This window comes from Myotis myotis, unplaced genomic scaffold (assembly GCF_014108235.1).
Source record: "Myotis myotis isolate mMyoMyo1 unplaced genomic scaffold, mMyoMyo1.p scaffold_m19_p_58, whole genome shotgun sequence".
NCBI classification, from domain to species: domain Eukaryota; kingdom Metazoa; phylum Chordata; class Mammalia; order Chiroptera; family Vespertilionidae; genus Myotis; species Myotis myotis.
In genome coordinates this window covers 346,704-358,904 of record NW_023416366.1, presented here as the reverse complement: position 1 = coordinate 358,904, position 12,201 = coordinate 346,704, and the positions used below count along the sequence as shown (strand labels likewise).

Genomic DNA, 12,201 nt, shown 5'->3' with positions numbered 1-12,201 from the left:
TCGGCGTGGATAGTGCTGAAACCAGCATCCAACATCCCCCAAGGGATGTAGTAGTGCGCGAAGCACTGGGAAAGAGCCTCTCCAGCTCATCCTGGCCCCGCTCATCCTGGTCAGTTGAGCATCTGCCCCTCCCACCCCCACCCCCTCAAGTCTTCTACCGCCACCCCTTGCATCTCCTGGTCTGCTGCACCCAGCTGTGGAAAAGTGGGTCCCTAGGGTGGAGCTCCCATGGCCTCGCTAGGGGAGCTGACTGAGGCTCAGAGAAGTGGGGTGAGTACCCAAGGGTCACCCAGGGCAGACCAGGGAGTCACAGTAGCTGTGCAGCGAGGACACCCACTTCGCGCACATCCTGCAAGTCCTGGGGTAGCTCCGGTCTGATAGGAGGAGGTGGGCGCTAGGGATGGAGTTTGTGGTCTCTTTTTTCCCTCCCTCCATCCCTTGGTTCCGGCTGCCCAGGGAGGATGCGACCAGAGGTGTTGATGGGGTCGGGGGCGCTGCACCTCCCGAGTGGTGCCTGGGGAGCAGCAGAATTTGGGCCGATGGCCTGGTCGCCCAATGCAAACTGCAGCTCAGCCCCACCTGCTTGCAATCTTTCATAGACTCAATCGCCTGTTTCTCTTTTCATCTGTCCAAGTTGACTGCTCCCTGGTGGTCAGTGCGTGTCATGGCGATCAGTCGAATGGTCAAACGGTTGCTTAGGCTTTTATATATATAGATTACATTTAAATCCCACTGCTCTTTCATGCTTTTGAGTGGATCTTTTACCCATGCATGATATTAGATCATGTATCAATAGTTTGAAAATATTGGTTGACTGAGATGTGCAGATCTGCTCAATGTTGATACATTTTATTACACAATATAAAAAAATCACATTCATTAATATTACCAATCTCATCAGCATCATTATTGGGAAGCCATCAAATTAGTGATAAATACATATTTCCAAATTGCTAATTTTCACTTAAAAGCTTGAATTTTATCATTGGCAACATATATTGTCAGTTGTTTTTCTGAACTAACAAGTTCACATAGTCAGAGGGCTGCTGCAAAGAGTGTCTTGGAAGGACATACAAGAAACTAAAGACTTGGTAGGTTGGGGAGGGCGGAGAGTGAGAAGGAGGTTTTTACTTTTACAGAGTCCATAATCTCCTAACAATAATTCTGAAATCAAAAGAAATCTGAAAACCATGGTATGTTGTTTTGTTTGTTTTTCCCCAAAATCAGGTTGGTCCTGAACCTTATTTGATAGGAAAACCTGACCTAAAGTGTCATGAAGCTCCTTATATTTTCATTTATCCCAATTGTGACTATTCATTTATTTTGCAGAAATATTAGGGTATTGGGTACAGGGTGCTGCCTGGGAGCATTGCACAATATACAGTACTTACCTGGCCTTTCTAAAATACGAAAAGTTCTGAATTCCAAAACACAGCTAGCCTAAGATTATGGATGTGTGTATCCTTTTTTACTCTTGAATTTTGAAACTGGTGAATGCATTACCTATTCAGAAAATTAAAAAAAAAAAATTTATATATTTTTATTGATTATTTTTACAGAGAGGAAGGGAGAGGGATAATTTGAAACATCGATGAGAGAGAAACATCGATCAGCTGCCTCCTGCACACCCCCTACTGGGGATGTGCCCGCAACCAATGTACATGCCCTTGAGCGGAATCGAAGCTGCAACCCTTCAGTCCGCAGGCTGATGCTCTATCCACTGAGCCAAACCAGCCAGGGCGAAAATTAAAATTTTTAATCTTCTAAAAACTAAATTTAGCACAAAGCAAGCTCACGGTAAATGGTGGCTGCTGTTAATCGTCCCTCCAGGCCTTTCAAACTGCCAGCAAATCTGTTCATGGCCACACTGTTTCACCATAATAGCAGCCCCTGTGAGTGTCACTACTTAGACTTACATCATAGAAGACGGGGATGCAGAGGTTTGGTGATAGACCCCTGCCAACCAGCTAGATAGTTCCCCACCCAGAGTTCAGAGCCCAGAGCCCAGAGCCCATCGCCCATCTCTTAATCCCAGCCCTGAGGCCGCTCCAGTTCCCCAGAGCACCTCAGCCATTGGCATGGCACCCACCGGCGTTGTGTATCCAGGAGAGGAGTGTTGTGTGTCTGAGAGGAGGGGGAGCATATAAGAAGGAAACTGTGGCTAGACCAGGGGTGGGCAAACTTTTTGACTCGAGGGCCACAATGGGTTCTTAAACTGGACCGGAGGGCTGGAACAAAAGCATGGATGCAGTGTTTGTGTGAACTAATATAAATTCAAAGTAAACATCATTACATAAAAGGGTACGGTCTTTTTTTTCAATAGTTTTATTCATTTCAAACGGGCCGGATCCGGCCCGCGGGCCGTAGTTTGCCCACGGCTGGGCTAGACTCACCTCAAATCCTTTAAAGGGGCCCCTTTTGGAGCTGGGACATACTGTCCTGTGGGCCAGCCAAGAAGTGCCTACGGGTTAATTATACAACACTCTTTCCTTCCGTTGATTACCAGATGAAGTAGCGGGGGCTGGATTTCAGGGACCATGTGCAAAAGTTACTTTCTTATGTTAAGCCCTAGAGCAGGGGTGGGCAACCTTTTTGTGAGTGCGTGCCAAAACCAGCAAAATCTCTGACTCAAAATTCTTCTGCATGCCAACCCTAATTTTTTGAGAACATGTTACGCCTACTTGATATCTCTTAAGGTGTACGTTTGTGAAGAACCTTGAAGAAATAATAAAATTCATTCGAGTGACAAAAACACAGTATATGATGATGAAAAATACATTTATTTTTTAATGTATACATGTACACTGATAGTCCGACAGAAAACTTTATGACTCCGTTTGATATTATCAGTGGGACTTTTGCTGCTGCATCACTGATGACAGAGATTTTACATCAGGTTTATATTTCGTGACCTTCAGAGACATGCACAAGCTACTACTTTCATCCGTCAGGCTACTCCTATTACGAGACTTAACAAAATTCATCACTGAGAACAAAGATTCACAAGCGTATGTGGATGAAAACATGGAGAGTAACGCTGTTGCAAAGTTTTTTAAACAGAAAAAATTTTCTGGAATGGCATCCCAACTCCTCAGTAGTTCGTTTTCGACACTATTGGAATTGCTCTCCCCCTCTCTCGTCAATCCATGTCTATGGTCTTTAAGATAACTTGTTATGTAAAATTATTTATTTATCTAAGATGCACCTACACTGAATTTATCTGAAAAAAAAGTCGATATTAAGAAAAAAATTGTAAATGGAAGATTATAAGAGAGGGTTTCACGTGCCAGCAAAAGTTACTGGCGTGCCATGTTTGGCACACGTGCCAGGGGTTGCCCACCCCTGCCCTAGAGCCTCAGTCAGCACCTCCAGGACAGAGACTACTTTAAAATGGATTCTGCGCATGTGCCATAATGAGCTCACTGAAGGGTGCATGTGTTGAGTGTGAGCCTAAAGCAGAGGTTCTCAACCTTTGTGTTGCGACCCCTTTGGCAGTGGAACAACCCTTTCACAGGGGTCGCCTAAGACCACCCTGCATATCAGATATTTACATTACGATTCATAACAGTAGCAACATTACAGTTACGAAAGTAGCAACGAAAATAATTTTATGGTTGGGTCACAACATGAGGAACTGTATTTAAAGGGCCAGAAGGTTGAGAACCACTGGCCTAAAGGATATGTTGTAACAGTTTCAAGTACACAAATTATTGGGGTTGGCCTTGCGGCTGCCATTCTAGACCCCATTGTTCTCCATTTTCTCTCCCCTTCCTCCTCTGTGGCCCAGGAGAGAGAAATGGAGATGGCTGCATGTTTCAGGAGCCATCAGACTGTTCTCCCAGGCATTTTTATAGCCACTAGAAGCCCCTCTGCCTGCTGCTCTGAAGGGAGCAGTTTGTGGGGATAGGTAAAATGCTTGCTGCCCTCTGGCACCCGCTGGTCTGAACAGTGAGGCAGGATGGTGGGAGGCCACCAGAGACTTTGACTGCCAGCTCCATGACCAAAGCTTGGGAACAATAACTTCCCTTGGAAACATAGTCCATCTAAATCAGTGGTTCTCAACCTTGGCTGCACATTAGAATCACCTGGGAATCTTTTTAAAATCCTGATTTCTGGGCCTCATCCTCCGGAAATTCTGTTTCTTTGTTATCGGGTGGGGCCACAACATTAGTAACAAAGAACAGAATTCCAAAGACCACTTGTTCAAATACTAAATCTTTTTTATTTTATTACATTCATATCCATATTCTTTATAGAAGAAATAGAAGAAACTCACCACTGTTTATATTTTCAGTACGCTTCTTTCCAGTTTTATTTATCCACACCCACCCATGCTTTTCACAGTTGATTTCTTAGGCTATTGATAATCCCTTTTTCTCCCACAGTTAACATTTGAACATAAACATTTTTACACATCATTTTAAAACATTCTAAGAGCATTGTTTCCTTGGCCACATTTAGGGATATGCCCTAATGTTCCTAACTGGTCCCCAATTAGGCTGACCCATTTCCCTTGATTAGTTTGTATGGAGATACTTTAATTTGAATTAAGTGTTCTTTAAGATTGCTACCTAGACATAAAATTGTTGGATCAAAGAATATAGTAAAGATACAAAAAGCTTTTGAGAGCAAGATCTATTTTGTGGGCATATATATTATATAATACAGAATCTCCATTTATTCTCCTAGCTCATGCATTGTCAATGAGGGTAATGGGAGAGGGGTGAAAAAAAATCTTAGCAGTTACAATGGTTTGTGGCCCTCCAGTGGGCTATAGTGCATAAACAGGAAAAAAAAGGTTGAGAAGCACTGTATTCGCTGTATGTGAGTACACATCTCACTCTACCCTTGGAAGCTTTTAAATCTGAGCTTTTGGTTTTGCGTTTTAGAATAACCTTCTGGTCTAAGTTCTTTATCCAAAGTTTAAGAGTTTGAGAAGGGTGTGAATAAAATAAAATTTATGTGGTGGTTACCACTGCTAATATTTTTCTTTCTATAGATTGGGATTCTCCATCTTTTGTGGCTTTGTATTCAGCCATTGTAACATTAGCAGTGTTAGTCTTTGCCAAGGGCCACTTTGAAATATCCCTTGTGTTATGGTTCATGCAGGGGTTTCCCTTGTCCCCAAGCCTGGGAGTCAGGTTCAGGCTCCTAGGAGCCCAGGTGCCTGGCTGCTCTGGGACTTACAGTAATTGTCCCTTGTTTGTTTCAGGTGTGATCCCCTGGGCCCATTTGCTGTCGGGGGAGAGGACCTAGACCCCTTTGGGTGAGTACTGCTGGGGAAGTGGCAGCAATACAGCTTGCTCTCCTGGCTTTTCAGCTCAGCTCATCTTCTAATTCTAGAGCAGCGGTTCTCAACCTGTGGGTCGCGACCCCTTTGGGGGTTGAACGACCCTTTCACAGGGGTCGCCTAAGTCCATTGGAAAACACATATATAATTACATATTGTTTTTGTGATTAATCACTATGCTTTAATTATGTTTAATTTATAACAGTGAAATTGGGGGTCACCACGACATGAGGAACTGTATTAAAGGGTCGCAGCATTAGGAAGGTTGAGAACCACTGTTCTAGAGCTTTTCATCAGTCTTCCTTTGGGGTGAAGGAGCCAGTCTGTTGCTGAGGCGCTGAGAAGTCATTGCCATTGTTCTGCTCTGCCTTGCCTGGAGCCGTGCAGGAGAGCTCTGAGTGTGGGGGAGGGGCTAAGCCAGCACTGCGGGCAGCTCCTCTGTCCTTTCTGGCCCTTATTGTGCTGTGGAGGACAGCAGCCCCTCCTAGGAGGGCAGGATACCAGGTGGGTTTATCGGGTGTGGGCTACAGGCCTTAGGACATCTCAGGGCTACTCAGAGGTCACCTTGCTTGATAAGGGGAGTCTTTAATCCCCAATAAGCTCTGGATGGTTCTTGTCACACACCCACTGAAGTCATTACAGCCTCAGCTATGCACTCTCTTCTCTGAATGAGTCACACTAGATTTTAACCTGTGCTGCAAAGTGTCCCAGCCTGACCTTCTGATTTTTAGACAGTGATGAAGTCACAGAAGTGCACAGTTAAGCTTGAACAGTGACCTCAAAGTTTAGGGAACGTCAGCACATGTGTCCTAGTTTGAGCACATGAGGTTGGGTCCATGGAACTCCATGAGAGAGATGCTGTCAGAAGCCAGATGGAAGACCCACAGGCAGTCCATAGATGGCCCTGAGGTTCTTTAAATGAACAGCAGAGAAGCTAGCAGCATGGATTGTCTCAATGTTATTCTTAGTCCTTAGACCTAAGTAGTGCTCTGCAGGGCCTCGTGATGGTTCTGCATTGACGTTGGCGAGTTCTGGCACCTGTTCTTGATCAAATTGCTCCCGTTGGGTACAGGTCATGGCAGGAGTCTCAGTTTTGTACGCTCAGGGACCCTGGAGAGCCAAAGGTCCAGACTGTGCTATTTATGTTCTTTGCCCACTTCCTGCTGGTGCTCAGGCAGCCATCCCCGTGTGTCTGCTTGAGCCACCATGCAGAAACCCAGGCATTCTTAGTCTGTTCTCACCTCTTCTCCAATAGCTCCCTGCCATACCTGCAGACCCATTTTTCCTTCTTGCCTCAGGTATCGGAGAGGTGGCATGATTGTGGATCCTCTGAGATCTGGCTACCCAAGAGTACCTATTGACCCATCCTCCGGCCTCCCAAACCGGCTTCCTCCAGGCGCTGTGCCCCCAGGAGCGCGCTTTGACCCCTTTGGACCCATTGGGACCAGCCCAGCTGGGTAGGTATTCACTCAGGTATGCTGAGAAGTAGGACGTGATGACAGCTCATCTCAGTGCTGCAGGAACAAAGGCATCACACCAGGCCCAGATGCCAGCAGCTCCATCCCCCACTGGCAAGAGAGTGGAGCCTCCTCCAGGCCCTGCCAGATGCCTTCCCCCCTTCTCCCCGAAGCTTCCAGGAGCACCCCGTTCCTCAGTGCCTCTCTCCCCTCAGTTCCCCTCAGAGAGGACCCAGGGGAGGAGGAGCGACTCCCTTGCTGTGTTGAGCTGTGTCAGGAACCCACTGGATCCTCATCAACACTCATGGATAGATATTACTGTCCGCATTTAGTAGATAGAGAAAATCGAGGCCTTGAAGGATGAAGTAACTTAGCCAAGGGAGAAGAATCAGGATTCAGTCCCAGGCTGTCTGGCACTGGAGTACACGTGTGCTCTTAAACTGCACGAACCACCCCATCGTTCTGGAGTACAGGCTCCCTCAGCTCAGGGCCCTGTCCGCCTGTGTGCCCCTGGCCCTCCATCACTCCAACTCACCAGCCCCTCTTTCCATTCCAGACCTAACCCAGACCATCTCCCCCCGCCGGGCTACGATGACATGTACCTGTGAGCGCCTCAAGAATGTAACATCCCAGCCTTCCCTCCACTCTCCTGGAGCTACCACCTCTGGCCCCATCAGCAACCGTGTTCTTACGGGCTGGGGGCAAGGGACTCTGCCCATGTGTTGGCAGGCTGGCTGGGATTGCCTCCCTACTCCTTGTCAGAGCCACAGCACCTGCTGCAGCTCTCCACTTGGCTGCATATAGGTCCCAAAGAGAAGTCAGTCTCTCTCACCACCAGCTCCTCCCCACTTCCCAAGGGAGACTCCGGCAACATATACCCTCCACCCAGTGCAGCACTTTAAGAACAAAATGCATTTTGGATGTTATTATTAAGAACCAAATGTCAATACAGAAGTCATGTTGCCGTCTTCCATTTTTCTTTACTGCACAGTTCCTTCCAGTTATGAGCTTGAATCTTTGTGGGGCTAAATGACTTTTCCTTCCCAGGGCCCATTCTTACTTCTCAGGCACCTTCCCTTCATAAATTGCTGTTGGGTCCTGACATCACCAGGATGGGTCCCAGTATGGCTGCATGGATGAAAATGAGTGACTGGAAACCTCATAGGTCACAAGGATGGTTTCACACGGGCAGGGACATTGCAGAGAGACTGCGTGCTTCTGTGGAGGGCAGAACCCTCCAATTCTGCCTTACCTGACCCAGTCCTGAGTCTGTGCCTGGGCAGTGGCAGCCTACAAACAACAGACCTGAGCGCTAATCTCTTTTTACCACTAACTTACTGAGTGACCCTAAGTCCCTTCCCCTCCCATGGCTTTGTGCCACCTATGAAATCTGAGGTGCCCTTCCCATTCTGATGTCTGCTATGTATGCCGACCCCTGGGAACTGGGGCAGAAGGAAAAGAATGAAGGTTCAAGGCTTTATGTGGTACTTACAGAGGCTGACTCTGTGCCTCTCACCCTCCGTGGGGCCCAGCCGAGCACAGGCTCCATGTAAGCACAGTGTGGAACTCCGGGAAGAGCAGGAGGCCAGCCTCAAAGCCACTGGCTGGGGTGAATGGAAGAACTAGTCAAGCACAAGAAACAGCCCAGGAAGGCAGTCACCCCGAGGGAGCCCCACCCCTGGAAGCCTGTGCCCTCTGTCCAGGCCCGCCTGACCTTGGTGTTCTCCGGATCCTTTTCAGCCCGAGGCCTGACAGATGTGGTCAGTGATGAACCTTATGCTGGAGTGGAGAGAGCACCATAGAGCACCAGGCTCAGACGCAAGACATCAAAGCACTAGTCACTTTGGCTCCACAACTAGCATTTCAGCCATGTTTGGGTCCTTTCACTTCTCAGCTCCTTGGGTTCCTTCCCCTAAATTAGGACATATTATTTCTCTGTGGGCAGGGGCTACCAGAGCCTTTCTGAGGTATCTGCTAATGTGCTATAGCCTGGGACTCCCTGTTTGCCCTGCCGGAGAGTGGGTTAGGGGTAAAATAAATTGGCCCATAGGCCCACGGTCAACCTAAGATGTGGAGGCTGGGCCAGGGTGGAGAGGCTAGCATGAGTGGGCTCTCTGGGCATTTCTGGCAGACCCCATCTCTAGCACTGACCTAGTAAAAGACCAGCTTGGTCCTTTAGAACACGTGTGCTCTGGAGAAGGGCCCAGGGTCAGGCAGAGCTGCAAATGTAGTCATCAATCCTAGTTTGCTTCCCCAGGGGCCAGCAAAGATGGAATGTTTTTGTTTTGCAGTTGGCTCATACCTGCTACCAGAACGACATAGGCAATTTACTCATAAAAGCATCCTTTACTCTAAAAGGAGGCTTAAAGGAACATCTGAGCAGAGACCATCTGACAAGCAGGGAAGGGGGGTAGATCACTTTTTGGACCCTGACTCAAAGAAAAGACAAGATCAAAACAGTAAATTTGCCACTTAGTTTTACTAGTAGCAAAGGTCGAAAGGATAGTCCAATACATACTCTGTTTTCTGAAAACAGAAACTTAGTGATTCATCTGAAGAATCGGCCATTTTTGTGTGTGGGTCTCCTTGCATCAAGGACATTGAGTAACACAGATGATGTCTTAGTTCCATAGGGGCTTTTAGGAACTTCCAGGTCAAGCTGTCTGTGCTTGTAGTCGGGCCACATCCTTGCTTCCAGCCATAAGTAATTGCCAAGCAGCAAATGGGAATGGTTCGGGTTTGTTTTTTGGAACCTTAAGGTTGGAGCCTTAATAAATATCAGCACTTAATAACCTAGTTCTCTTTTTTAAATAACTTTGTATATAATTCACATACTTAACGAAGTTCACCCTTCTGAAAGTGTGCATTTAAGTGGTTTTTAGTGTATCCGCATTATGTACACCCATCACTATACCTAATTCCTGAACATTTTCGCCACTCCAAAAAAAACTACCCCATACCCACTAACAGCCACTCTCCATTCACTCCTTTCCAGCCCCAGGCAACCACTGGTCTATTTTCTGTCTCTAAAGATTTGACTATTCTGAATAGTTCTCATAAGTGGAATCATATAATATGTGGCCTTTTGCACCTGGCTTCTTTCAGTTAATGTTTTTAAGGTTCATCCATGTTGTAGCATGTATCAGTGCATCATTCTTTTTTATGGCTGAATAATATTCTGTTGTATTAATATACCACATTTTCTTTATCCATTATCAGTTGATGGACATTTGGATTGTTTTTACTTTTTGGCAGTTATGAATACTGTTGCTGTGAACATTTGTGTACAAGTTTTTGTGTGGAGATATGTTCTTAATTCTCTTGGATATAAACCTATGAATGGAATTGCTGTATCATATAACTTGATACTTAACTTTTTGAGGAACTGCTAGACTGTTTTCCAACGTGGCTATGCCATTTTACATTCCCAACAGCAGGATATGAGGATTCCAGTTTCCCTACATCCTTGCCAATACTTGTTAGTCTTCTTGTGTATAGCCCTCGTAGTTGGTGTGAAGTGGTATCTCATTGTGGTTTTGTCCTCTATTTAAAAAAAAAAAATTTGCCCTGGTCAGTTTTCTCAGTGGTTAGAGTGGGTCGGCCTGCGGACCAAAGGTCATGGGTTCAATTCCCAGTCAAGGGCACGTGTACCTCAGTTGCAGACTCAATCCCTGCCCCCAGTCGGGGTACAAATGGGAAGCAACCAATTGATGTCTCTCTCTGACATTGTTGTTTCTCTCTCCCCACCCCCCTTCTCCCTCCCCTCTACACCTTCTTAAAAAAAAAAAAATCAATGGAAAAAAGATCCTTTGGTGAGGATGAAAATTTTTTAAAAAAGAATTTTGACCTAGGCTAAATAAGGCAGAGACCAGAGCCAGTCCCCCTTGGGGAGCAGACCATGGCTTTGGTAATGACCACTTTGGGATGGCCATGGCTGGTGAGCCACAGAAGAATTGGTTTGAATTTTGGGGAAGGTTCTGGGCTGGATGTGAATTGGACAGGTGCTGTCCGCAGGTAAGTTCCCTGACCTTTCCAGGTCTAGTGACATTCATGGCCTCACTTTCACTTGGTTTGAACTTTGTTTATCTGGTGGCTTACAAGTGAAATAAAGGTCTTATTCCAAATCCTGTCTTTTGGTGAAGTGCCATAGACCACTGTACTACCATCCCTGGCAGCCCCCACATCCCCACCTTCTCATCTTATCTCCTCCCAGTTTTGAGCTGGCTGTGTTCTCATTGCATCATCTACTCAGTCATGAGCTTGTGTCAACCTCCATTATGAAGTCATGAGTCTCTGGAGACCCTGACTCCAATGTATTATGTTAAAAATGGAGACTTTATATTCCTGCTGGATACATAGTTAAAAAACGGTAGCAAGTTCCACACAACCTCATTCTTTGGAACTCAGCTTCTCTCACGGCTTCCTTTTCTACTGTCGTGGTGACATTCTGTTACTGATCCATGCCTCTCTTCAGAGAAGGAGAATTAGAATGTGTGGGACAGTTAATGTCACCTTCTAATCTTGTCTACTTTGGTGCTGTGCCAATAAAGACAGGCCCCACCACGAAGAAGAGGAAGGACACCCCCCCCCCCCACACACACACACACATTCATATCCTCAGCTTTCTCTCATAAAACATGCTTGTGGGCCACTACCAACCATAGGAGAGATTCAGTGACAGGCAGCCAAGTCCTCAGCTTCTGTTTGTCCGTGGGATACTGCAAGACACACCCAAGTCACTCCAGCTGTGCTTGACCCTGGATCTGACCTGGAGGGTGGGTCAGAGGCAGGGATGGTGGGCAATGATCGGTGGCAAGTCCCGGGTGACTGAGGACAGACTCTAAAATGCAAAGAGGAGCAATGATAATGAGGTTCCAATATTCCACTAGTGGCAGGGCTGGATAGGAGGTGCCAAGTGGAAGGCCCGTCCCTGCTGAGGCTGACTGTGCAGTCTAATAGAGGAGCCTGGCTGGCCACATGAAAGGCCATGTTCCGTATGAGCTGCATAAGGTAAGTGTGAGAGATGTGATGGGGGCTCAGAGGGAAGGGGCAGGGGAGCTCCTGCTGAACTGTTAATCCTGTGGTTCAGCTGCAATAAACAGAAATGACTTGGGCTTTTGTCTTAAAAATCAAAAAGGTTTGGGTATAGAGATTTAGCGAGGTTACATCATCATTGTCATGATCTGGGGATCAGGAAACTCCAGAGCCATGCAGCAGCTGCATAGATCTGCAGCAGAAAGCGAACGCCCTTTATACTGCCATCTTGACTCCCACTCAGCTCAGTTCAAATTCAAGGCTTAACCGAATGCATCTGATAGAACCTATATCATCTCTCTAACCATAGCTGCAAGAGAGCCCAGGAAAATGTCTTTGTTCCCTTTTCCCACCTTTCATTCAGGAAGGTGCACTGGGACAGAGGTCTAGTGTCCTGATCTGTGTCTGTCTGCACTGCCG

General features: G+C 46.6%; 1 protein-coding gene across 5 annotated transcripts in view; it reads left to right on the top strand.

Annotated features, from left to right (window-relative positions):
* PSMF1 (proteasome inhibitor subunit 1) overlaps positions 1 to 9,536 on the top strand; it is a 43,666-nt gene extending 34,130 nt beyond the window's left edge. For 3 of the 5 annotated variants that reach the window (XM_036311611.1, XM_036311609.1, XM_036311613.1), the window contains 3 exons: positions 5,213 to 5,266; positions 6,589 to 6,747; positions 7,304 to 7,730. In XM_036311611.1, coding sequence (XP_036167504.1) covers positions 5,213 to 5,266; positions 6,589 to 6,747; positions 7,304 to 7,355 — 265 coding nt within the window. In that variant the 3' untranslated portion in view covers positions 7,356 to 7,730. Of the gene's footprint in view, positions 1 to 5,212; positions 5,267 to 6,588; positions 6,748 to 7,303; positions 7,731 to 8,487 lie in introns of those variants that run through there. The other 2 variants (XM_036311612.1, XM_036311610.1) reach the window with 1 other exon arrangement.
* Positions 9,537 to 12,201: the final 2,665 nt, after the last annotated feature.